Raw genomic sequence first — 27,500 nt, 5'->3', positions numbered from 1 at the left:
GCGGCTATCTTCATTATATAATTATATACACTATATTTACATTATATGTACAATGTAGTGGCTATCAATATATATATACACACGTCCATCTATGTGCAGAAAAATCCAAAAAGATTAGAAAAAAATAAATTAACTTTATAAGACTTATTAATTTGGACTCAAATTGCAAGGGGAAGTGAGGATACATATATTGTAATGATCAACATTTTTACTGGTTTGATGAGCAGTAAAAGTTTACTAGGTGGTGAGGTTTGCAGACATTGCAGTATGTGGCAGATGACTCATTGGACGAGACTCGCATTGGATATTTCTACGATTTTTTTATCACTTTTTTTCACTAAGTTGTGTGATAACATTTGTTATCATTGTACATTTTTTTGTTAAAAGCATAGATTGCGAGAACATTACTAACTTTTAAGGATAATGTGTTTAGCCCTCCAATGTATAATTTTTATAAAATGGGTGGGCAAAATTTTCAGAAGTGGGTGGGTGATGGTGTTGGTGGTGGATGGGTGGGTTGGCGGGTGAGTCGGGGGAATGGGGTGCTGGCAAGACTTGCCTGATCAGCCAGGCTGTTATTAAAAATTTTAATTTTATCCGATCAATCTGGGAGTGGTTTCAAAATGAGTGCCTTTAAATTGCGCACAATTTGATACGATGTAGTCTGACAATTGAGGTCAGAACACTTGAAAGATTATAAATACTTTTCTGGTCCAAATTTTAAAATGTTAAAATTCCATTTATTACGCCATTATTATGGGACTAGTTTTAAATGCGCGCCTTTAGATTGCGAACAATTTGATATCAAAATGAAAGACGTAACAAATTGATTATCAAACTGAACAAGTATACACATTAGGTTGCGGAGTGCCAATTGGTGCTCATTCACGATTAACGGTTGTCCGACTTTAACCCTTGCTGCGGGGAGTCACGCCGTTTTGGACGTTATGTGCATATGCTCCTGTAGGGAATTCAATTGCGAACACATTGATACCAAAATGAACGATGTAGCACGAGAATTAAGGTGAGAAAACTGAAACAAGTATACACATTTTACTGATTTTGTGCATTCCCGGGTAACTTTTGCTGACTTTTAAGCTTTACTGTGGGGGAGTCACACCGGGCTGTTGGACCTTATATGCATATACCCCTGTTGGAAATTCTATTGCGAACACAATGATACCAAAACGAATGACGTAGCACGAGAATTAAGGTGAGAAAACCGAAATGAGTATACACATTTAGGTGTGGCCGCACGTTCGCCCGCACGGCTGGGAGCATGACGTCGAAGTCTGAGGTGCACCCGCACCGCGCACGAAAGTGTTAATATGTCAGGCTCTGAGCTGCTGTGTCCAACAGCTAGATTGGCCGTTACACAAGGTAAGGTACCAGCAGCCCTTAAATCAGCAGATAAAGCTGATCTGTACAAGAGGGGGGTAATAAAGCTTTGGCTGAGAGTTATAAAGTTGCACTAACATCATACATAATAAAAGTTTTTGAAAAAGTGATCAGGAATAAAATTTCCAGTTTTATGGAAAATAATGGACTTCACAACCCAGGTCAAAATGGATTTAGGGTGGGAATATCCTGTCTTGTCACAATTACTCGACCAATGACAATCACAAAAGTCTTAGAGGAAAAGCAAAATGCAAATATTATATACACATATTTTGCAAAGGCATTTGATAAATGTGACTATGGAATGATAGCCCATAAAATGAGATCAATAGGAATAATGGGTAAAATGGGGTGTTGGATTTTCAATTTTCTGTTGCACAGAATGCAGTGTGTGATGGTCAGTTAAGTAAGGTCGAACCCATGCGCAGTGAAAAGCTCTGTACTCCAGGGCATAGTCAACACACTACTACTATTTCTCATTATTATCTCTTGTATAAACAAAAACACTAGTCACAGCTTCATGTCATCCTTTGCAGTTGATACAAAAATCAGCATGAAAATTGCCACTGTAGAAGACGCTGAAACTGCAGGCAGGTCTAGTGTTTGATTGGGCAACTGAAAATAACATGTTGTTTAACGATGATAAGTTCCAGGTACTGAGGTATGGTGGAAACTAGGAACTTACACGAAACACAGGGTACAGGACATGGTCAAACCTACTCATAGAAGAAAAAAAAACATTTAAAGGACCTGGGTATATGATGTCTGACAACTTGAAATTTAGTGAACACAACTGAACAAATATAGCGGCAGCCAGGAAAATAATAGGATGGATTATGAGTGTTCAAATCCTGGGACCCCACAGCAATGCTAATACTATTTAAATCACTGGTGCTGTCCTGTCTTGAGTATTGCTCAGTATTCACTTTCCCTTTCAGACAGGAGAGAATTCTGAATTAGAGGGAAAACATAAAGCATATACAGTACACATAGAAACTATAAAACATCAAAAGTTTTTGGGACCATCTCAAGCTCTCAAAATGTACTTACTGGAAAGGAGACGAGAAAGGTATAAAGTAATATATACATGGAAGATACTGTAGGACCAGCTCCCAAATTTGCACAGTAGAATAACGTACTGGAGAGAAAAGTACAGAAGGAAATACAGAATAGAACCAGTGAGGAGTTGGTGCCATAGGCACAATCAGAGATCAGTCTTAACATCGGGGGTTCATGACTGTTCAACACCCTACCAGCAAACATTAGAAATATTGCCAGAACTAAGGTGGATGTATTCAAGAGGCACTTGGATACGTTCTTGCAAGAAGTGCCAGACCAATCTGGCTATAGTGGATTGTGGACCTACAGGCCGCTCCAAGCAGCAGCCTATTGGACCATGTTGTCACAAGTCATGCCTGGCCCTAGGCTGGGCTTGGGGAGTAGAACTCCCAAAACCGTTTCCAGATATGCTCCAGGTATAGAGTTGTGAAAACCACACGAGCATAAGCGAAATACAAACCATGTAATTATACTGAATTCTATTGTGTTTACCACATTTGCATAGTAAGGATTTATGAAACGATAGCAGTTTCTTTCAAGGTTCAGATAAACTCCACTATATCCTTATAGAGCAATTATATCCATATTAGTATCATGCATATAAAAAGAAGACACTAAAGCAGACGATTTATCATATAAGTCAATATATGATAACCGCACTTTAAGGGTTAATTTGTTCTTTCACACCTTTATTTTTCTTGCTATCTCTTGCTCCTTCCTTTATCCCCTACGACACTACTCTGATCCTCTCCACTTCCCCTTTCAATCAAGCACTACTAATCCATTTCCCTCTATTCCTGTCATCCCCTCCTCTCCATTCCTGTCACTTTCCCCTCCCCTCTCCATTCCTGTCACTTTCCCCTCCCCTCTTCACCTTTTTTTTTTAATCTAAGACTAGGGTTCTTTAGAAATAGTACCTGTATTCCTAAAAGAGACTTTTTGAGTTAAGAGCTATTAACTATATCAACTTGTCTGAGGCCTGACATAAAAATGTATGTTTAGTGATACTGTTCTTATTTACTGTTGCAGTCCTATGATCAAAATAGAGTAAGCCAGCTCTGTGCCAGAGCCTTCATAGGTGCTGTTGACTTCATTTGACTTTTTCTTTTAATTTTCCTCTTGCTCCTTTTCTTGTGTGTACCTGTAAGTAAATGAATGAATGTATGTATGTATGTATGTATGTATGTATGTGATGTATAGAGAATCAAGTGTAGACTTCAGTTCCTAAATATTTTATAAATGTATTATGGGAATTGCCATAAATATTTGTTTGTTTGAAAATCTATGGTACAAGGTATCTAGTTTTAATGTTTATTTTTTCTAGGGATGCTATCAACCGTGCAAAGGAAATGATTTTTGAAATAGTTTCCCGAGGAGATGGTCCCCCCGATAGACGAGGTCGAGGAGGAATGGGTGGTGGCGGTGGTGGTGGGGGCGGCGGTGGCGGTCCTATGGGACCTCCTGGAATGGATATGGGTGGTAATGCTTCTACTGTTGAGATAAGCATTCCTGGGCCAAAGGTTGGCCTTATTATTGGTGAGTTTGAATTGAATTGATTTAATTCCTTTCCTAGTTTTGCATTAAAGATTTTTTTTAATAATTTTGAAGTGTTCAACTAAATTGGCATATTGTATGCTATAAATTGTGAATGTGATGGGAAGGTTCTTGCCATTAGTGATGGATATGACTGTTATCACTAATAACTTCTTTTTTAGGGAAAGGAGGAGAGACCATCAAACAACTGCAGGAGAAATCTGGAGCAAAAATGGTCATAATACAAGATGGGCCACAGCAAGAAAATGAAAAGCCTTTGCGCATCACTGGAGAACCTCACAAGGTAAAATGCTTCGTGTGTGTGTGTGTGTGTGTGTTTTATGTAGAGCATGCATTTTTTGTATGGCTTCAAAGTTATGATACTTGTTTTTTGGAGGGGCAATAACCATTTTAGCTTGGTCAATTTGTTGAACATGTTGTGTGTGGCTTACTAGGCACAATTTATGTGCAAGTAAATTATGTATAGAGGATGGACAAGGAGAAAGACAAACCTGAGCACGGGAGGTGTGCTGTCCTTAACACTTTTGCTATTGATTTAATTTGACCAGTCATGCCCTGCATTGTAGAATTTTTAAGGTAAAACCTCATGAAAAATGAGTCATATAGATTTGGAGAAAATAATAAAGGCTTTGTGGGAATCAGTGCAAAAGTTTCAGGTTTTCTAGTTTGGCCATGAAGAGTTTATCAATGGGAGTTTATTCCCAGGGAATTTAGACAATTTGTTGATCTTATCACCTAATCCTATTACATCATTATCTCTATGCGTCTTCTGTGAAGGGGGGCTTAAACTTCTTAAATTACACCTCATGTAATTGAATTATATCTTAGTATTATTTGTGCATTAATATTTTTTTCTTTTATTTTCATAGGTGGAAATGGCCAAACAATTAGTGTATGATCTTATAGCAGAAAAAGAAACTCAAGCTGCTCAGTTTGGTAATCGTGGCCGTGGTCGTGGTGGCAACTTTGGCGAACGCAGAGGAGATAGAGACAGAGTAGACAGAGGTGATAGGGATCGACGAGACCGTGACAGAGACAGAGATGAATTTGGAGGGGATGAAAGGGTAAGTTTGTGTGTCAAGCTTTGAAAAATGTAAAGTTAATTTGGCATTAATTTTAGCTGTGCATTTTGAGTGTTTTGTCCATTTGTTATACTGTACTATTTTTTCTTATATTTGTCTCCTGACAGAAACTTGCTATTTTAATTATATCATTCATGACTTATTAGATTATATTTCAATGTTAAATAATTATAGGTTAAAACTAGGATTACAAATTCATATACTTTATAAGACTTTTTTTATTTTTATACTTTAAATATAGTTGTATAATACTTGTATAAAATTTACATTTAATGAGGAACGTGTGACAGTTATTAAGTCTTGAGTTACAGTATTTAGTTGTATACATATATACAATACTATACAGTACTATGTTTGAACATATATTTTTGTAGAATATAAGTAAGCAATTTATATCTTAAGGTTAAAATTATTTTTGTTGATTTGTCACATAAACCTATTCACCAAACTGAAACTTGGTAATTTCTAAAATCTGCAGGACTCTAACGACTTCGACCCTCAACAGGATCGCTTTGGTGGCGGTCGTGGGGGTGGCCGTGGAGGCTTTAATAATGATTGGGGTCGGGGTGGTCCTGGTGGTCCCCCAGGTGGTCCTATGGGTCGTGGTGGCTTTGGTGGGCCGGGTGGACCTGGGGGACCGGGTGGGCCTGGTGGTATGGGAGGCCCAGGAGGACCTGGGGGCCCAAGTAAGTAAACAAAACAGTATTAAGAAATTTGCATATTTATTATATTATAAATGTTAGTTTTGGCATGATATTTCCTAGCATAATTAGTAAGAGTACCTTGTCTGAAACCATCATTGCTTAACCTTGTATACCTGTGTACTGAAGCATGTATACCAAGACAATTACTAATCTATAAAATAAATATTTAAATTCAAGATCAGATATGGGCTGTAAGCCACAATTTTATGATAAATCAAAATTACTTTCAGCAAATATTTTAATTTACACTAAATGTTTGGTAGGGAATAAACTATCACCAAAATTGAAAAAAAAAAAATTGAAATAAACATGAAGAGTAAGTAGTAGCTGTTAGTGCATGCACTAACACCTGTAATATGTGCATGCACCTGACCAGTGCCATAAAGGTTAGTTTGGTTTGCAGGTGATCAGTCACAATAATGTGGCTGAAGTAGTTTGACCAGATCACACACTAGGTGGTGAAGGGACGACGACGTTACGGTCCGTCCTGGACCATTCACAATCGACTTGAGAATGGTCCAGGACTGACCGAAATGTCGTCGTCGTCCCTTCACCTTCTAGTGTGTGGTCTGGTCAAACTTAGTTTGGTTTCCTCATTTAGAGTTTTTGTAGTGTAATAAATTAGCTATTGATACTTTTAGTTCCCATGATGTGTCCATGATCCTTCAGGCAAGTACTCCTCTAGTTACGCTTGCTCTTTTATACACAATGTAGTGTTTTAACTCAATTTACTTTGTATGCCCCATAAATTATGCATACATTTGTAATGGGAACTCTATTGTATGTAAATCTCTCTTGGGAAGATAGCTCAAAGGAAGTGTCTTGCAAAGTTGCAATGCACTCCTTGGCTGCAATTTTATCAGTGAATGTCATCTGGGCATGGATTTGAACACAGGCAGCAAAAACTAAATAATTTGACTGACTTCAGGCCTCATGGTACAGTACTGTATAACTTTGTCTAGTAAGCAATTACAAAACAAGAATTTGATTTTGTCTTGACTGGCTAAATTACAAGTTAAATTATACAAGTTACTTTATTCATATTAACATAATCATATTAATATACATGCCAGGCAGTTAAAAGTATCGGATGATATTTGCAGTTGTCCAGGTGATTCACAATTGATGGCTACTACATATTAAGGACTAACTAACCTGTTTTTTTATTATGTGAATATTAATTTATTATTCAAATAAGACAGACTTAAGACTTCAGTGATTTGTAGATGTGTATCTACCAATAATGTGCATTAGTTTATACAAATGAATGCGAGTGGAACTAGTCGGGGCCCCAACTCCTAAATGGTGTAAATAAGCAAGGCCTCTTGACTTTCCCAAGCCCAAAACGTTCTTCAGCTCTTGATATTCTATGAAAAATTTTGCTTTTATAAATTTCTATGAAATATATTGCTCTATATTATTTAAACACTTAAATAGGTAAATAAACAGAGCAATGGTTTCATAACTTTTCAGAATAACACTTTGGCACCACTTTCAAGCCAAAATCAACCATTGACTGAACGAAATTTAGCACAACAAGCCAGTTAAAAAACAAATCGATACAATTTCCTCCAAAATTGATCCTTAATTTTCCTTAAACCCCAAAATATTTCTTATGATTAGGATTTATTTTTTTTTGTATTGGCCCTGTTTGAACAGTTTAAGGAGATATGGGTCCCTCAATCTCTCTTCTTTTAAATTAAAGCTAGCTTTATGATCTCTCAATTTGGGAAAGTGAAGACTTAAGACATCTGAAATTTGGAGGAGTGCTGTAGTTGCCAAGTTTGGTCTGATTTACATAATTCTATGTAGAGATCTGGATTTTTCAGGGTGTAGTGTAGTCACAATGTTTGACTTATGTAGAATGCGTAATGTCATCCTTATAACAATGGCATGTGCTATATATATATATATATCACAATGCCACTGCCGCCACCAATCTACCTACATTCCCCGTCACTCCAAGTATCACTCTCCTCCAAATTCATCGAAACCTACCAGCCCCTTCGACATTGCATCTTGATGACTTCCACAATCGAGCATGTCCAAACTTCTTTTTGCATCACTGTTTTTCTCACAACATAATTCTCATGTGATCCATCGACTGGATGTGTCAAGTAACTTTAATCCGAGGCAGGGTTAAGTAATTCTCGCATTACAGTCATAGATTTAACCCTTTCGGTCATATTCAACAAACTTACATATGCAAGTGTGTGTGTGTACAGCAATGGGGGCAGAACCAATCTTAGTGATTGTATTTTCAAAATTTACACAAGACCCTGGTTTACTGTATGCAGTAATAATATTTTTGGCCATTGTGAAAACTTGCAAAGTTCAGATGCAGTGTAACCTCTTTTTATTGATAGGTCCTTTTATTTCAAAGTACAGTATTCAAAACTCGTGTATTAACCAAATAAAATTGCGTTTCATTGAGCTTGGTGTTACTTTAGCAGCCTAGGACTTCTCAGTAGTCCCAGTCAAGCCGAGCTGATGTGCCAAGAAAATTATATTATCGAATTTAAAGTTTTCTATAGTAAAAATCTCTACATTACGATATTTAGTGTATGAGTGAAACAAATGGTTTTCACATGACAATTTTACTGAAAAGGTGATACTATCTAATAAAAATTGTGACTACAAATGTCTAAACGGTCATGCTAGTTAAAAGGTACTGGAGGGATTGATTATAAAATGCCCTAATTATTTCAGTGGGTCGTGGTGGACCAATGGGAGGACCAATGGGTGGTGGCGGCGGTGGAGGCGGCGGTGGTGGTGGTGGCGGCGGCGGTGGTCGTGGGGGACCAAATGATAAAGTAGAGGCCTTCTTTAATGTTCCCGCCAACAAATGTGGTCTTGTTATTGGTAAAGGTAAGCATTACTGTATTGGAAGGTCATAATTGTGGTCTTGCTTGTCATATACTAAGTATGTATTATATTATTTACATGTAGGGAAAGTATACATTATTGTAAATGAAACTAAAACCATATTAAATTATTTGTTCTATTACAACTTATTGTTTCATGTTTTTTTACAGGAGGAGAAACCATCAGAACAATCAACCAACAGACTGGTGCTCACTGTGAACTGGATCGGAGACCCCCAAGTAATCCTAGTGAAAAAACATTCATTATCCGTGGTACGCCTGAACAGATAGAAAATGCTAAAAAGATGATTGCAGAGAAAGCTGGCATGGTAGGTAACCTCAAGTTTAATTTAGTCATTTATATTCAGTAATCTATTTTCTATTTTCATTAGTTGAAGCATCAGCCTAGGGAAAAGGTAAGAATAATATAGTTAAATGGTCAGGTTGTGAAATTTAAAATATAATTAATCCTTTGAACATTTCTGTAACTGGATAACCTGCAAATATTGAGTTTCAAGTATAAAAAAATAAATGACCAATTGCTGATTGACATAATATTCCATATGACTGCAGGACTATTTTAGTGTGAACGTGAAAATCAGAAGTTTGAGCAGAGGATGCATTTGTTAAAATTAGTAAAGATATAAATATATTATTACAAGATGAGAGAAAAGATGTTAAACTCATAAGCATGAGGATAGCATACAGCAATGGCTGGGTCATATTGAATGAATCATTGAGAGGGTAGTAGTAGGAGGCATCAGTTAGGGGTGTGACGAAGTAGGATATGTGCTACCACCACCATCAACTTCTGGCTGTATTTTCCTCTCTGTTCTTATTGCTTTACTTGAGCTAAGAACATCACTTGTCTTCTGATACGCAATTGCCTGGCTACAATCAACATGTATCTAGTTTTCGCTTTTGTGTTACATAGTCTCTCCGGCTTGGTGCCTTCTGTTGACAATTACCTGCTAATGTTTCAATAATTTCACAACTTTTCACTACTGTCCAAATTATTTTCATGTCCCCTTTCTGTTTCCACAAAAACTTGTTCTTATTAGCTGGTAGTTTCACCAGGTGCACTCCCTCAGCTTTGTATCTTTTCTTGGATTTTTAACATGAATATATGTCCCACTTATCACCCAGGTTTGCTCATAGTCTCTTGCTCCAAGACTGTCATCAGCTTTTTATGTATTTTTAAATTGAAATATTAATTTTTAGGTAATATCTTGTAATTTAATAACATTCCATTTCAAATTGTTGTTAATTTGGCTTGTGACTACTTGACAGGGTGGTGGTGGTCCAGGACAAAATGGTACCAGTAATCTTGCACCGCAGGGATGGGGTAATGCGTACCAACAGTGGAATCAAGGACATCCAAACGATCCAAGTAAGTATCAGCATTTTATTGTTTCTATAAGTAAAGTAAGTAATCTTGTATTTGGCTTTAAATTCTGCATTCTCAGTCAGACTTGTTGAAATTGATTATTGAAACATATTAGCTCAACCTTTAGTTCAAAGTTACTTTCAAGTGAGGGAGATAGGGAGTTGGTGGGTATTCAGTTTTATTATTTATGTATCCTATAAGTCTGTATGGTGGAGATATGAGATGCAAATTTGGACATGGTAAGGCAAATGTTTAGAACAGTGAAAGTTGTTACAGTTGTATAATGATAGGGAAGAATATTTCACCTAAATATTTAATCTTTACACTGCCATTAAAACGTCTGGTAAGGATCTGGCATAGTCATTCATACCAGCATGACATTCTGTATCAGCAGATGAATAAATTTTCATATTCAATCCAACCCAGGAAGTAGGTAGAAAAAATGTTTTACGTAAAGCTGAAAAGCTATACAAGACTAAAATTGACATCAAAGAGACTGCCCAGCTTTCCTTGTACTATACTATGATGTCGGTAATATCCGATTTGAATACGTTGGTTCACGGAGAAAGCACCACCAAACATTGGGATACCTGATGCCAAGATAGAGGGGGAAAATAAGTGAAAAATTAACATGCTGGAAGGATGTGGCTAGCATTGGCTGAATTTATAAGGGAAAAGTTGAGGGGATCGCTTTGTTGCCGAATGAAGGAGTGTCTCGATAGGTTTTCTGCAGTTTTCTGTAGTCTTATGTTCTTAGAGCACTGGATTGCACATGTTCTTGCCCGTCTATTCCCGTCTCCATTTTCCTTGGAGTTGGAATTGAGGTACAACGTGGGAAGTTTGTGCTGGACTCCACAGGGTCTTTGTGGTGGTGTTGGTGCTGCCACCTGATGACATCAGCCTACTGTGACCTAGGCATAAAGAAGTGAAATAGTTTGTTGATTATGGCTGCAGGCTAGTGATGTCTTGGATGCTAAGTTGTACATGGAAAAGCTTTGGGAGATTTGTGGTATGCACATACGTCAACAGTCTGGGATGGATTGAATAATGCTCATTGTTGTCTGGCATTGGTATCGCCTGGCAGGGATAGTTCAACTAATAGTTACTAATTCAATACTTTTCTGTACGATACACCAACCCAAGTTGATTGTGCCAGATCCTAACCAGTAGGATCTAGTTTTTGGGAAGGGAACCATCAGGAAAAGGTGCCAGGCCATTACAACTATAGAGCACTTGGAAGGGATCAGAGTAAGGATTTGGGATGGGTCAGGGGGGAGGGAATGGTGCCCAACAACTGGGATGGTCGAGGATTGAAGGGCGACCTGCATGAGATGTGACTGTCACTACCTTTCAGTCCAAGTGATTTGGGTAGTTTTTGGGAGTAATTGAGGGTCTGTACTGTTTATAAAAATTTATATAGGAGCCAATAATTTTTTTTTTTTACTATAGATATTTCCACCTAAATTTTTCAAGTTAGTCCCACTTGAAGAAAAAACAGGGCTCTCAAGGCTTTTTCTTTACTCTTGTTGTATATAAATGACATTTTTGAGGGATTGTATTTCTCATGTCAAGGTTTGAGTGTCTGTGTCTGTGAATACTGGCAAATATAAGAGATGAAAACTTATACAAGGATTGAAAGTGATTTATATAATCAAATTCAAATGAGCAAGAATATGCAATACCAGCATTGAAAATTTGCGTAGGATTACAGCAAGAATTGTCCGGATTAACCCCATAGGCTGTGGCTCTTTAATGTATCATTCTGCCTTTCATCAAAGATAACTATAAATTAATCAAGCATAAATTGCCTAATAGTTTTACAAAATTTAATTATAATTAATAATTTAATTATTAAAATTAATTATTAAATTTACAAAATTTAATTAATAAAAGCATTCGTGTTAACTGATTCAGTTTTGAGCCTGAATTAGCTGTTTTTCTGTGTGCGTGTCCCTCAGTGTACTTAGTTCACAAAAGAATATTTCATTTTGTCCCCGACATACATTAGGTTCTAGGTCCCTCTCACCTAAGTATCATTTGTCCCTTCTGAATGTATATCTTGGCTGTGTTGCATTCATTTGCATCTGCATCATCGATTTGTATGTGAGCTAGAGCGTTATTGGTTTTTGCAGTCCCTAACCTTGGCAGGTAAAGAATTATTGTGGTTGGTCCTTCCTTCTCGTGTCAGATTTCCTACAGTGTCTTATCCTCATTTGCATGATGGGCTTGTGCAAGATCTTCCTGGCCATAGCTGCTTGTTAAAAAGCTCCTCCATATCCTTGGCTTTCACATCTACAGCCTCTTATTATTAGCGAAGTTTTGGGGATGTGGGTCACTCCTGTAGTATACAATTTTGTATACAATATATGTATAATTGTAAAAATTGTATACATTGTATACAATTTTTGTATATTAAATTGTATACGTTGTATACAATTTTCGGTTGTTATTAGAAGGGGAGTAGTTTCTAATTCCTTTAGTGATCAAGGCTCCTTTGCTGCTGGCTTCCCAAATTTCCTTTCCTTTCCTTGTTGTGGGCACAGTTTATGCAGTGGGTTTCAAGACTGTGGGTCTCTTTCTAAGTGAGATGGGAATAAAAATTGATTTAATCTGGCAGTGTAATGGTAAAGTATTAGGTGTAATATAAAATTACAGTTGTATAAAAGGAGAGGATTACTAGAAAGCCTTTTCTTGAATATCTTGATTTCATTTTTTTTTTATTCTCGGTGTTCCTCTTTCAATTCTTGTCATTTTTTTTTCTGTTTTCCTCTTTAAATTTACTCATTTTTATTCCTTTAAATCTTGTTCCTCTTTTATTTCAGCGTCTCCTATTTTTTCTTCTTTCAAAGTCTTTTCTAATGCAGATCTACACCCCACTTTCTATTTTTTCATTTCCTTTCTCTGCATATTATCCTTTTCTCCCCCTTTGCTGTATTTTTCTTTTCTCTGCTTTTTCCCCTTTTCTCTGCTCGTCTCTCCTCTTTTCTCTGCTCGTCTCTCCCCTTTTCTCTGCTCGTCTCTCCCCTTTTCTCTGCTCGTCTCCCCCCTTTTCTCTGCTCGTCTCTCCCCTTTTCTCTGCTCGTCTCTCCCCTTTTCTCTGCTCGTCTCTCCCCTTTTCTCTGCTCGTCTCTCCCCTTTTCTCTGCTCGTCTCTCCCCTTTTCTCTGCTCGTCTCTCCCCTTTTCTCTGCTCGTCTCTCCCCTTTTCTCTGCTCGTCTCTCCCCTTTTCTCTGCTCGTCTCTCCCCTTTTCTCTGCTCGTCTCTCCCCTTTTCACTCTGCTGTTCTCTCCGCTCTTCTCTCTGCTGTTCTCTCCGCTCTTCTCTCTGCTGTTCTCTCCGCTCTTCTCTCTGCTGTTCTCTCCGCTCTTCTCTCTGCTGTTCTCTCCGCTCTTCTCTCTGCTGTTCTCTCCGCTCTTCTCTCTGCTGTTCTCTCCGCTCTTCTCTCTGCTGTTCTCTCCGCTCTTCTCTCTGCTGTTCTCTCCGCTCTTCTCTCTGCTGTTCTCTCCGCTCTTCTCTCCGCTCTTCTCTCCGCTCTTCTCTCCGCTCTTCTCTCCGCTGTTCTCTCTGCTGTTCTCTCCGCTCTTCTCTCTGCTGTTCTCTCCGCTCTTCTCTCTGCTGTTCTCTCCGCTCTTCTCTCTGCTGTTCTCTCCGCTCTTCTCTCTGCTGTTCTCTCCGCTCTTCTCTCTGCTGTTCTCTCCGCTCTTCTCTCTGCTGTTCTCTCCGCTCTTCTCTCTGCTGTTCTCTCCGCTCTTCTCTCTGCTGTTCTCTCCGCTCTTCTCTCTGCTGTTCTCTCCGCTCTTCTCTCTGCTGTTCTCCGCTCTTCTCTCTGCTGTTCTCTCCGCTCTTCTCTCTGCTGTTCTCTCCGCTCTTCTCTCTGCTGTTCTCTCCGCTCTTCTCTCTGCTGTTCTCTCCGCTCTTCTCTCTGCTGTTCTCTCCGCTCTTCTCTCTGCCGTTCTCTCCGCCCTTCTCTCTGCCGTTCTCTCCGCCCTTCTCTCCGCCGTTCTCTCCGCCGTTCTCTCCGCCCTTCTCTCCGCCGTTCTCTCCGCCGTTCTCTCCGCTCTTTTCTCCGCCGTTCTCTCCACTCTTCTCTGCCGTTCTCTCCGCTCTTCTCTCTGCTGTTCTCTCCGCTCTTCTCTCTGCTGTTCTCTCCGCTCTTCTCTCTGCTGTTCTCTCCGCTCTTCTCTCTGCTGTTCTCTCCGCTCTTCTCTCTGCTGTTCTCTCCGCTCTTCTCTCTGCTGTTCTCTCCGCTCTTCTCTCTGCTGTTCTCTCCGCTCTTCTCTCTGCTGTTCTCCGCTCTTCTCTCTGCTGTTCTCTCCGCTCTTCTCTCTGCTGTTCTCTCCGCTCTTCTCTCTGCTGTTCTCTCCGCTCTTCTCTCTGCTGTTCTCTCCGCTCTTCTCTCTGCTGTTCTCTCCGCTCTTCTCTCTGCTGTTCTCTCCGCTCTTCTCTCTGCTGTTCTCTCCGCTCTTCTCTCTGCCGTTCTCTCCGCCCTTCTCTCTGCCGTTCTCTCCGCCCTTCTCTCCGCCGTTCTCTCCGCCGTTCTCTCCGCCCTTCTCTCCGCCGTTCTCTCCGCCGTTCTCTCCGCTCTTTTCTCCGCCGTTCTCTCCACTCTTCTCTGCCGTTCTCTCCGCTCTTCTCTCGGCCGTTCTCTCCGCTCTTCTCTCTGCCGTTCTCTCCGCTCCTCTCTGCCGTTCTCTCCGCTCCTCTCTCTGCCGTTCTCTCCGCTCCTCTCTCTGCCGTTTTCTCCGCTCCTCTCTCTGCCGTTTTCTCCGCTCCTCTCTACCGTTCTCTGCACCTCTCTCTCGCTCTCTCGCATGCGCTCTTTCTCTTTTTCTTTTTCTTTCTCTCGTTTTCTTTTTCTCTTTCTCTTTCTTTTTCTCTTTCTTTCTCTTTTTCTTTCAATTTTTCTTTCTCTTTCCCCCCTTTCTCTTTCCCCCTTTCTCTCGCTCTCCCCCCTTTCTCCCTCCCCCCCTCTTTCTCTCGCTTTCTTTCTCTTCCATTTCTCTCGCTCCCATTCTCTCACCCTGCACAAGCATTTGCATTGGATGATAAGAGTCGGTCTGCTTCCAAGTGCTTGGGCACCATCCTTCTTCCATGTGTCCTATCAAAAATCCTTATTCCTGCAGTTTTATATAGTCGTAATGGCAGGTTGCACTTGTGATAATTGGCTTCTTTCTCCCTCGCTCTAATTCTCCCTCACCCCTCCTTCCCCTTCTTTCCTCTCCTCCCCTTTCTTTCTTAATCTTCCCCCCCCCCTTTTTTTTATCATTTCCCCCCACTTTCCTTGAATTTCTATTCTGCCTTTTTGCACCATTTCTCTTCCCTCTTGCATTTTCAGTCGAGTTCTCAAATATAGGTATATTTGGTTGATTATTGAAGCCAGTGTAGTTAAATGGTAGGGTTATTGAGGCATGGCAGACATTGGTGGAGAGCAGAACAAAGTATGAGGTGCAAGAACTGAGAGTAATGTAGTTCTACTCAAAAAGTAAGTTGAAAGTTGAGTAGGCTATGTGCACAGCATGTGACACCAGTCAGTTTGAGTTGAATATGGGTGTGCACCAGTGCTGTGCAAATTATATATCATGTTATTGCAGCAAAACAAGCTGCTGATGCTAATGCTGCAGCTTGGGCAGCGTACTATTCTCAGTACTACGGTGGACAGCAGAACCAAAATACCCAGAATAGTGGCCCACCGTCCAGCCAGCCGCAGCCTAATGCCAGCCAGCCTCCCTCAGGACCTCAAGCTGGTAGGTGCTTTGTCAAATGAACTTAGTGTTTTTTTCTTCTGTAGGGTATGCCATAATTTTTACGAGATTCACTTATGTTCCTAGTTCAAGTATACTGTTTTAAAAATCTTAGGACTAAAAGTAAGCTGGGTAATAGTTCACAACAACCCCCCCTTTCCTCTCGTAAAATTAACATACCATACGGGTGGATAATTTTCTGATCGACTAATTTTCTGTTGACTAAAATGTAAAGTCAGTATATTTCTTTTAATTTCATTCAGACAGTTTTTTTCATGTGGCATACCATTGCATTAAATAGATTCAAATAGAAACAAAATTAATTTTAACTATTTTGGAGGGGGGTGGGGTTGTATGTTTGGCTCTTGTTATGGGCCAAACGTGCACATCTTTCTAGAGAGATAGTCCCCGAGGGTTTTCTCCTAAGTATTTTCAAGTTGATCGATTATGAATTGGTGGTAATTTTTCATATATTGTCCTTGTAATGCCGATTCTTTTCATATTGTGTTTATTGGTTTTTAGATCTTGCCTTACCTTTATAAATCTTCACTTTGCCATTTTTCTCGTTTAAACTTTATATGAAAAACAACTCGGTCAAAATCACCTCACCTCATGCATTCTTATTCTGTTTGTGCAGGTGGTCAGCCGGACTATTCAGCACAGTGGGCAGACTACTATCGAAGTATGGGGATGCACAGAGAGGCCGAGGCTATTGAACAACAAGCTAAAGGAATGAAAGTGGCTGGACCAGGCCCAAATGCAGCACCACAACAGGTATGAACACATTTTTACTGACAAAACAAAACAAAAAACAAAAAAATCCTATCCAAACAGCCAATCTGCCACTCTGGAGCATTAGTAATATGTAGAAGTTAATAAAGTTTGTTTAAAAGGGGATATCAATAAGTTTGATTTGGGAACCCTAGGTTAACAGACTTGATTCTTTTAAGCATAAGTACTTGTACCTCTTGCCAGTGAAATATAGTATCAAGGGGCACTTCTTAATCTTCTTGTTTTATTGATGCTCTAGGGTGGAGGTGTGCAGGCAGCAACCCCAGGAGGTGGCGTTGGAGGTGGCACTGGTGCTCAAGATTATTCTCAACAGTGGATTGAGTACTACCGGTCACAAGGAATGCATACAGAAGCTGACAAGATTGAAGCCCAAATCAAAGCTTCCAAGGTCAGTCTTTGATGACAACATTACAGTTGATCTGATTTCTCTCATATGGGTATGTTTTGTCCAGAATTCACATGCTCCAGGTACTCTTCCATTTCCAACTGGCTCCTCTGAAGAAATGTCACATTTGAGGTTTGGTATTATGTATGTGTATTGCGTGTGTTGCCATTATCCTTGGTCCTTTGTCTATTATGATCATGGACAAAATTCCAATATTCATGTACATGACTAAATTTTAAGTTCATTTTCCTTTTTTTTTTTTAAGCATTTTCCAGGTGTATTATTTCCTCTGCATAATCTTACCATTTACATGTCCTTGCATGGAGTAGATGATGTCTTATGATTACCAATAATAATCGACAGATCTCTTAACACAGTGCCTCATTGACAAACTGTACTACTTTCGATATGCAGGTCATCTCCACAAGAAATGGGGTTTCTCTTACATTGACACATCTTTATTGTAATTAATATATAACCTTTGTGTGACAGAGGGTGGAGCACAATGACTTCTGAAGAATGAGTCCTGCACCCTCATCCTCTTGTGTGGATGTGTGTGTGTGTGTAGAGGAGCTAGCAAAGCCCCTCTAGTTTCCTCTGATCAAGTTTTATTTTCATTGTGGTGGCTTGTACATCACGATACAATTGTTAATGTGTTTTTGTACCTTTGGTAAATGTCATAATTTGTATACATTCTTGTAAAGGAAGCTTTCTACAAGATAAAGTAGACGCCATGTCCAGTTTGGAAAGAGGGTGCCTGCAATACTAGTAAAACGAAATGAATTTAAGAGGATAAACAAAACTTGCTTCCAAACTTTCTCTTACTAATGAATTTTTTTTATAACTAATATTAAATTGCAGGTCAATTTTGCGTTTGTATTATTGACTTCTCTTGAATATCTTTATGGCTCTTGATTTTGTATTTAAACTTTTTAATAAATTCAATGGTTTATGGTCCCATGTATGACTTCAATTTTAATTGTTCTCTAACTAAACTTTTTTTATATTTGTTTATTCTAGGTATCCCTATCAGGGGGGATACCTTACAGTTTTACCTTAATAATAATAATAACAGTAGTCATTTATTTATGCAAAAATGGTGTGTATGTACGAAATATCGAAGAATTGTTGGAAGAATTTTAGTATATGATGATTATTGCAAAAACTCATGGTATGCACAGTGCTTTTGGACTAAGTTTAAAGCAAAGACCTTAATATCCCTGGTAGAGATACTGTTGTTGTTCTACCTATTTGTGTTTTCTTAGATATTTCGTATGCGTCTTAAGACTCATTGATTTGTAACTTCAAATGTACTTGATACCAGAAAGTATAGCTGCTGTTGAAATTAAGCAATGTATTGTCAGCTTTTTTTTTTTATACATTATTTTGAGATCCTCGTTGTATTGTCTTAAACATTAATCACATATAGGACCATAAAATGAAGCCTCTGCTGTGGTTGGCTCTTAACTTACCCTTTCCACATTCACTTGCCACCAGTGAATCTACACACTGGAGGAAATTATAAGTCAAAATATCTTATCTTCATTGTTCCCATGTCACTCATGCAGTAGTCACCCTTCTAACTAGGTGAATACTGCGTGGTTGACATGGGAACAATGAAGATACGATATTTTTACTTTTAATTTGCTGGAGGAAATTTTAGGATACTCTGAAAAGAATACATTAAATTGTAAACGTATTGAAAAGCCAGCACAGTAGCAAGGAGATAATTTCATAATGAGGATCTCATTGGGTAAAGATTCTTGGATGTAGCTGATAATTACAGCAAGTAAACAATGGACAGATGCTAAAGAGGGCAAAAAGGATCTTTTAATTTAATGAGATTTCTGCAATTCCTCTATTCCTATTATCTTAATGTTTAGTGAGAGTACGGCAGAGATCGAGAGTGCATATTCCACTGTTAGCCAGGATAAGATGGGAATGGGTTAAGAGGGTAAATTGCAGAAGGGCAAGGGTCTGTGAAAAATAATACAGGTAAATGACCTGAATTCATAAATACCTAATTAAATGGTGGAATTTATTGCAAGGAAGTGTTTAGAAATCTATGGAACAGCGGGGGGTCAAAATTTGATGAACGGCAAGATTTCTCAGTTTCCAAAGGCATTGTAAAGCCCGAAACAAAAAGTGGAAGGCAAGAGAAAAAAAAATGGAATAGGGTATAACTGGGAGACTCCCAGAATTCAATCTCAAGGGCAAGATAATGAAGATAAGGATGAAAAAAAATATCTTAGGGGCAATTACCTGGAATTTAAATGAGAAAAGCCGAGAGTGAATGTAATCCCAGCACTTCAACCAGCAGTTCATTATGATAGAGTAACACAAGATGCACATAGGAAGCTGGCAAATATTGGAGCTGCATTTAAGAATCTACACAAACACGTTCAAGACAATTTATACTGCTTGTGTTAGACCAGTATGTGCTCGAATGCACAGCGCCAGCATGAAATTTATATCTTGATACAAAAGTAAACTTGAAGATAAGTAGAAATTTGTAACTAGGCTTTTATCTGAATTACATGGACTATACTATGATGACAGGGTAGCAAATCTAGTCAATGGGGGCAATATAATTTCAAAGTGATAGCTATTGAGGGAAATGAACACGGACAAGTAGTCCGTTTAAAATGAAAGTTGGGCAAGGAAATATTGCAATATGCTGAGTGAAGATGTAATGAAATCATCCCAATCCACAACTTTGTAAGAACATGGGACAACATTGGGTAGAAAAGGCTATCATTAGTTTAAAAATACCCATCAGCCACACTGCTAGCAACCATATGCTCATCCCCACACACCACAACCATCCACACATTCCTTTCATGTTTTTATGTCCATATTATAAAATGCACGCAAGAAAAGTTTTTTTTTTTTTTTTGGTTTAAAAGATTATATATAACATTCATTTTATCAAACTATGGATATCATAAGGACTGAGGGATGTCTTTGATTTTGATCAATCGGTTATGGAAGTAATAAATACCATTCTACTTTTCCTTCTTTACAATTGGCCGAGCCATTTTTTTGTTGTTTTTCATTGGTATGCAATGATTTTCTAAGTGACTCGCCCTTCCCCATTTTATAGTTGCCTCCATCAAAATAGGTACAGTACCCTTTAAAAATATTCTTGTTTTTCTAAGGTTGGATCTGAGAGAGGTCTTTGGATTCCTTTTAACTTGTCTTGTACATTTGATACCAGTAGAAGTTTATTTCATCAGACTAAGCATTATATCTGGATTTGGCACTTGTTGAACAAATTGTTATTTTATTTTGTATTTTATTTTTTTTGGTCAAATAATGTCTCGTGTGGTAGAACTGCATCATTATGTGCAGAATAGTCCTTCTCGATGATCTGATCTCTGTTTGATCCTTTGTACCATTTCCTTGTGTACTTACTAAAGCTTTCCTTGTAGTGTAAATGGGTGAAATTCTCTCGGTCTCGTACTACCCTTGTACACACTGTCTTGAAGTTTACCTGACCGCATTCTTCTCGGCAATATCCCGTAATGCCATGTAGCCTCGGGCTGCATCGTTATGCTGACTTGTGTTGATGTTTGTCACCTTTGGTTATGTTCACCTGTTCATGGTGCTGGATTGAGTGACTGTTAACTTGTTCCATAGTGTAAGGCCTTGCGTAGAAATTGGCTGTTTATCTACCTGTTATCGGTTCAGGTGATCAACCACCCTGTGGTCCAGTTTCTGACCAAGCCTCCTGGGCGTTGGTCTGGTTAATCAGGCTGTTGGATGCAACTGTTCGCAGCCTGACGTATGAATTGCATCCTGGTTGATCAGATATTCTTTGGAGATGTTTTAATAAAGTTGTCTTGAACACTGAGAGAGGTTGGCAAGTTATGCCTGTATTGTATAAAAGTCTTCAAGTCTTGGGCCCTTGATGATGTAGTAGATTCCTGTGAAATACTACTTTCTGAGTGACCACTTCCCACCTTTGATTCCTGAGCATGCTTTGGTGGCCTGGACCTTGAGTTGGGTTTGCAAACCCTGTGTAGAACTGGTGCTGGCACCTTATGGTAGTAATGTGAAGGGTGGGCCCACGAATTGCTAATTAGTGATGGTTCTCTGTGCACGAAATCCCAATTATAGTTTAAAAGGAGTGTTGGGTGGTTTTTATTTTTGTCTTGATAGTATATGCATGCTTTGATAATTAAGAAGTTTTTCTCAATTTACTATGTATATGTAGCAAGGATAGTTGAAAGGTTCCTCATCATGATGAAGATGAGCTTGAGGTAAAGAGGCAAAACACACGAAGGGATGTTTTAAGATAACCAATTATTTCCATTACACACTACATATTGCAACTTGTTCAACTAGCACTGATGTACGAGATAAATCTGCAGCAACCCCCCTCCAATTTGCATTACACAATTAGGTGTAACGATTACTTATGATTTTGATTTATCAAATTTGCACTGCTAATTATTGAATTGTTCTAGGTTTTGCCATGTACAAGTTTTAAGAGAGAGTACACCGATAGTTAAAGTATGTTCAGTATATATTGGTAATGGACTTTACATTGATTTGTAAATTATTCATAAATGATGCACACTGTTCACATAATACACCTTATGAATAAGGTCTAGTTTTGCAAGTCAAGTATTGGATGACTTGTGTTTCTTAATATCACATGACCAAGTGTCATTGCTCTCAACTTCTCATCAGTATCTGCTGATTTCTTCAAAAATCTAGTGTTATTTGGGGCTGTAATTTATTGGTTCTTTTAGATAATCCTGTCATGGAACGGCAAAGTAAATATTAACGTGATTAGTAATAATGTTAAGCATTGAAAATTTTTAATTGCTATTTAGTATAATCATATTTATTCAGTTTATTCTTACCATGCAGTAAAACAATTGTTTATGGAACGTTTACATGTTAAAATTAATGACAAAAGCTTAACTAAGTTCATGAAAGAATTTAAAACTAGATACTGTAACTTTCTACATCGTAGACAATAATTTTTTTTAATGTTTTGGTTAGAATATAATTACAGTATAGCACGGAGGAGCAATCATTCGCTTGGATACTTTTTTTTACATATAAAATAATATTCTACCTCCCCATTTAACCTCAGAGGTGTCTGACCATCACATATTGGGAGCATTCATTTGTAAACAATAATAAATTTTAAAATGTAGGATACAATAATAATAATAATAATAATAGCTGATAAATTATTGGTTACAAGTGTTTATACGTGGTACACAAATCATGGGATGTTGTGGGTGTGTGTGGAGCAGTATTGTTATGCAATCTTTTTACCATTTTCCCCATGTGATATAAAAATAGAGGAATAAGAAACGTGTGTCCAGATCTGATCGCCTGCTATACCTAAGTTCAGATCATACCTAGTCTCATGCTTACTATGAATTGTATGTACTGCAAATTTTATCCATTTTTAAAAATAGGTTATTAAATAAAATGTGTTTTTTTTTTTTTTTGGAACAAATGGTAGGGGTAGAAATTCCTCGCAAGTACTGTTATTAAGCAGGATCTCAAATTACTGTACCAGTACTTGGAAAGGGTATTTTTTTTTTAATAATTTATTTAGCTGTATTGCACAAGTCAGCAGTGCCTCTCATTTTTTTTGCTCACCTGCCCCGTCTTCCCGGCCCCCTCCCTCTCTCCTGCTCTGTCCCTGGCCCCCTTCCCCTCTCCTGCTCTCTCCCTGCCCCCCCTTCCTCTCCTGCTCCCTTCTTGCCCCCTCCCCCCCACTTCCTCTCTCCTGCTCCTCCCCATCCTCTCTCCTGCTCCCCCCCTTCCTCTCTCCTGCTCCTCCCCTTCCTCTCTCCTGCTCCCCCCCCCTTCCTCTCTCCTGCTCCCCCCCCCTTCCTCTCTCCTGCTCCCTTCCTGGCCTCCCCCCTCCCTTGCTCTTTCACTTGCTGCTCCTTCCTTGCCCTCCTCCCTTGCTCCCTCATTGCCCCCCTCCCTTGCTCCCTCCTTGCCCCCCTTCTTTTGCTCCTTCATTGCCCCCCTTCTTTTGCTCCTTCATTGCCCCCCTCGCTCCCTCCTTGCCCCCCTTCTTTTGCTCCCTCATTGCCCCCCTCACTCCCTCCTTGCCCCCCTTCTTTTGCTCCCTTCTTGCCCCACTCCCTTGCTCCCTCCTTCCCCCCCCCCCACTGGTTTCTCCCTTGTGGTTGCTCCTTCCTCCCCCTTTTCCCATGGTTGCTCCCTTCTCTGTGATTTTCTTATCTCTCCCCTCTCTCTTCCCTATTGCTGCTCCCTCCTCTTCCTCCCAGCATGGTTACTTTCCCTCTCTACCATACTGGCTCCCTCCCACCCCTTTCCCTTCCATTACTCTCTCCTGTCTCCCTCATGTTTGCACCTCTGTTCACCCTCCCCCATCCTTGCTCTCCATCTGCCCCCCTCCCTGCTCCCTCTTTCCACCCCCTAACCTCCCTGCTCTCTTCCTCCCCCCTCCCATCTCTGCATGCACACTCCATCCCATTTGGTTTTTGGTAGTTGTAGTTTATTCAAATGATTGTGGCTGACCACAAAGGGTTTGATATAGCTGACAATTATATTGCCAGTAGCAAGGGTTGCCTTCTGATTGCTTATGCCTCTATAGTAAAGGAAATGGCTATTATTATTGTCAGTTTGTTTTGACCTTTGCCTAAGGCAGCTGCTGGCTTGTAGGGAGACACAAAGATGGTAATTGAAGTCTGCTGAATTTTGAAGCAATGTGTCGGCTCCAGTTAAGAAGTTGGCAGCTTCCTAGTACTGTACCTTCAAGACATCTTCCCTAAGCTTTGGTAAAGGTCAAATCAATGTTTGAGGAGGGAATAATGCCATTGTCTGTACTTTTGGAAGCATATGCAGTCTGACAATTACATTACTGAGGAATTTTATTTTTACATTGTTTAGGAGGGTTAGTTGGTATTAAGGTTTTTACATAAAGAATAAATATTTGGTTTTAATAGAAAAGAGATTTGTGTGAGTATCCATGACTTGGACGAAGCCGATTACAATATTTATTATTATTTTGCAATAAAAGTTAAATTTTTATTTTTTTCAACATTTGGATTTGAGTAGGCCAACATGTGACAGGTAGGCAGTAGCTTGATCTTAACCCTTAAATTTACAAATGTTTGAACACTTTGTATTATATGGTGCATCATTGAGAGAAAGAAATATATGGACTTGGCATGATTTCATTTTAGTGTTGTCCCACAAGACAGTAAATGCATTATCAGTATTGTGTTTCCTAGCTTTCATTGTGGTAATGAAATGATTAAATTATTTTTAAATAGGATCTGGGTTTTGATAGCACTTGTGAACAGTTGACCTAAATTGCTAAAATTTTCAATACATTTACTAATGTATTAATTATCTTCCCTTTATTATGGAAATTTGTGGACTTTTATATTTGTATTATGAGGGGTTATGAATATCAACAGTTCTTTAATTGTATCGCTCCTGAGCCTACTTGCATATTCAGTACCCAGTTGTAACCCTTTTCTCTACTATTTTAAGTTCCACTTGAATGCTCTTAATGGCAAGATCACCAAAGATGCCGTTATCACGAGTCACAGTATAGGTACACACACAACGGGTCTTTTTGAATTTCTCTTTTGGGGTCAAACTTGTGCTAATGCTAGACAGTTTTTAATGTAGTCCAGTGTGACACTGGACACTGGAGGGTTGCAAGACTAGTCTGGTTGATCCTCTGGGAGGTTCATTTATATAATTCTTATCATGAACTACAATGTCGTTGGGCTCATAAAGGCTCTCAATCTGCATCTATATTTAATAAGCCAAGATTCTGCATTGCGGGACTAGGCAGGTTTGACTATTGGATAGTGATCAAAGTGTTAGTTCCATGTTTTGTAACATCCTTTACTAAGTTGTAGTTATTGGGTTGGATATACAGTACATCTCTTCACTGCTCACCTAGCCACTGATAAGACCTGACTGGGATCATTGAAAAGTTTCCTAATGGGATATTCTGACTTGAAATAGTTTCCAATGAAATTTGAACGGGTTTCCAATCAGGATTTTCAAAATTTCTTATTTTTTCTGAGAGGGCTTACCTTGGAAGCTCCTGAGCTACCCGCCTGGATAACTCCAAGCTTAGCATACCTCACCAGGCTCTTTAAGATTCGTGAGCACTTACCATATACAATCACTAGAATCTGGTCCATTCAAGAGGTGAGGGAGTCTAGGATTACTAGATTAACTCAGGCAAGGAAAATCTGCCAAAAAACTAGTGTGCCTCCAAAACGAGTAAAATATATATTGAGAGACATGGGCAACCAATACACACACACTTGGTAATTAACCAGTCCCAACGGCTAGTTACACTTTATCTCCGTCAGATGATGGCCCAGGCAACCAATGGCTTCAACTAGCAAACCACCTCAATTAGACTTCGTTCAGAGCTCCTTGTGTTCCATTTGCCCATCTGGCTTCCCTTTCATTGAAGTGTTGACTATCATTTTGGATTCTGTCCTGCAAGGACCTGTGTTTGTGCTTGTTTAAATTTTGCTTTTCAAAAATGTTTTTCTTGCCTAGCTTTTGTGTAAGCCTGGAGTCTTGCTCATCTCAACAGCCTGACACTAGAATTGTTTTTCTCGTTGCCATTAGAGTTGCCCCCGCTTGGTGAGGATTTTCTTCCCTGAGGGGGTAGGTGTCTGGCCTTTAAAGCTGCATCTTCTGTGGGCCTTGTTGCCGGGTAGTGTATGGTTTTTGCTCTTGCAGGATCTCCAAGATGGGATAGACCTGGGGAAAAGGGGGTTGTTTTTAGGGACATGCATTCAGGTTCACCTGCTTATTTTCCTTGGATGCCTTGCTTGTGGTGCACGAGACTGAAGCCTTATTGTCTCTTGTGGTTCACTGTCTGAATCACATGAGGCTGTACTGTGTGTAGGTTCTCTAATGCACTTTCAATAAGAGGGTTTATTCTGCACTTAGCTCTTCTTGGATTGGGTTGATAAAATATCTCGATTGCCTCTTTGAATGACCAGATCCTCATCTGTATTAGGCGCTCATGACTCATAGGAGCGACGTAGGTTTTGATAGGAATTGAAGATTGCTAGGAGGGTTGCTTAAGAGCTACCAAAGAGACCAACCAAAAATAGGCTTTAATTATATTAAACAATAACGCAAAAATTTTCAAATGAACAAATCCACAAGGGCCGTGACGAGATGTGACCCTCGTCACGGCCCTTGTGGATTTGTTAATTTGATGCATCACGCTATTGTGATTTCTGTGTGTAAAGATTTTTAGCTGCGTTTTGAGCTTAAATTGGGTGATATTTTAGTAGGTCTATTATTTTTAATCTGTGCATACACAAGAAATGAAGCAATATAATTAATTGCTACCTATTTAATTTTATAATCCATACATACCTTTTCTTTTATATCCTCATCGCTTCAATCTGTACTACACCTTTTTCCACCTGTCTTCTCTCCTTTCTAATCCTATTTCTTCTTTCTCTATTTCCTTTCACTCGTAACCTAGTGATAAGTTTTTATTGATTTATCATGAATATTTGAATTATGAAGTTTTCATTTGTTTTCTCTTCTCTCTCTTCCTATAGTTCTCTCCTCACTAAGATATATCCATCAATTTCTCTTCTCTATTGCATAGTTATTAAGTTTCTTTACCCTTTTTCCCTACCCTTCTCCTCCATGCCCTTCCTCCTTATAGTTCCCCCCCTCTTCTTTCCCTCCCTTCCCCCCCCCCCCTCTACTTTCCCCTCCACTTTCTCCTCCCTTCCCTTCCTCCCTATAGTCCTCCCAGTTCTTTGCTCCCTCTTTTCCTGCTTTTGCCCCTCCTTATTTCATATGTCCTTGATGTAAATCCCACTCTTGGGTCTCCAGTCTCTCTTCTAGAGTACAATGTCTTCCACTTTCGTATCCTTCTTGCTCACCTCCTTTTGCCAACATTTCTTTTTGTCTCTAAAATAAAATAGGCAATAATAGGTAAAGTAAGCACACATTTATTCAAGGTGTTTTTTTTTTATAGTTACTAACTTGGTAACAGTAACATTATCAACATATAGTATAAGTTCATTACTTCAGAAAACCTGTCAAAGTGAGTACATATAATTATTTTTGGCTTTAGTAGCCTATAGTCATTCATAAGATAAGGATCCTAGATGCCTCCAACATCATGCAGAATATACGGTAAGAAGTGCTTTAAGAAGGAATAGTCCAGATCGTTCTTCTGCATTAGGATCTGTGTACCTCCCTGCAAGAATAGTGAAGGTGTAGTATGTCGCTGGTCATACGGTTATCCTTTAAGAAATATATAATTAAATTTGTGATCTTAAGTGTTTAGTAAACTTTGCAAGAAATAGCTGTGGGCCATTTTCATTTTACAGTTTAATTGCTGGTAAAGTAATTATTAATTGATGTCATTTATTTTAAATTTAGCCTATTATTTCTACAAGATTTAACTGTCAAAAATAGAATCGTAAGACTTGAATGCCCTGTAGCATTAAAGGGTAACATCATTCCACACACACCCAAGAGTTTATTTGGGAGTGATGGTAGCGTTG

The 27,500-nt window shown here is 39.0% G+C and overlaps 1 protein-coding gene across 25 annotated transcripts in view; it reads left to right on the top strand.

The window, feature by feature from the left end:
• Positions 1 to 27,500, top strand: part of LOC123745167 (far upstream element-binding protein 1) — a 64,656-nt gene that overhangs the window by 9,680 nt on the left and 27,476 nt on the right. For 10 of the 25 annotated variants that reach the window (XR_011222026.1, XR_011222024.1, XR_011222023.1 and 7 more), the window contains exons 5-14: positions 3,782 to 3,993; positions 4,173 to 4,294; positions 4,881 to 5,075; positions 5,572 to 5,779; positions 8,507 to 8,665; positions 8,833 to 8,990; positions 9,952 to 10,051; positions 15,639 to 15,791; positions 16,426 to 16,562; positions 16,819 to 16,968. Coding sequence is in view for 19 of the 25 variants with exons in the window: in XM_069300686.1 (XP_069156787.1) it covers positions 3,782 to 3,993; positions 4,173 to 4,294; positions 4,881 to 5,075; positions 5,572 to 5,779; positions 8,507 to 8,665; positions 8,833 to 8,990; positions 9,952 to 10,051; positions 15,639 to 15,791; positions 16,426 to 16,562; positions 16,819 to 16,968 (1,594 nt within the window). In the remaining 6 variants the exon portion in view is untranslated. The remainder of the gene's footprint in view (positions 1 to 3,781; positions 3,994 to 4,172; positions 4,295 to 4,880; positions 5,076 to 5,571; positions 5,780 to 8,506; positions 8,666 to 8,832; positions 8,991 to 9,951; positions 10,052 to 15,638; positions 15,792 to 16,425; positions 16,563 to 16,818; positions 16,969 to 27,500) is intronic. The other 15 variants (XR_011222025.1, XM_069300691.1, XM_069300682.1 and 12 more) reach the window with 8 other exon arrangements.

The sequence above is a fragment of the Procambarus clarkii genome, chromosome 44 (assembly GCF_040958095.1).
Source record: "Procambarus clarkii isolate CNS0578487 chromosome 44, FALCON_Pclarkii_2.0, whole genome shotgun sequence".
Classification (NCBI taxonomy): Eukaryota; Metazoa; Arthropoda; class Malacostraca; order Decapoda; family Cambaridae; genus Procambarus; species Procambarus clarkii.
This window is presented reverse-complemented; position numbering and strand designations above follow the sequence as displayed.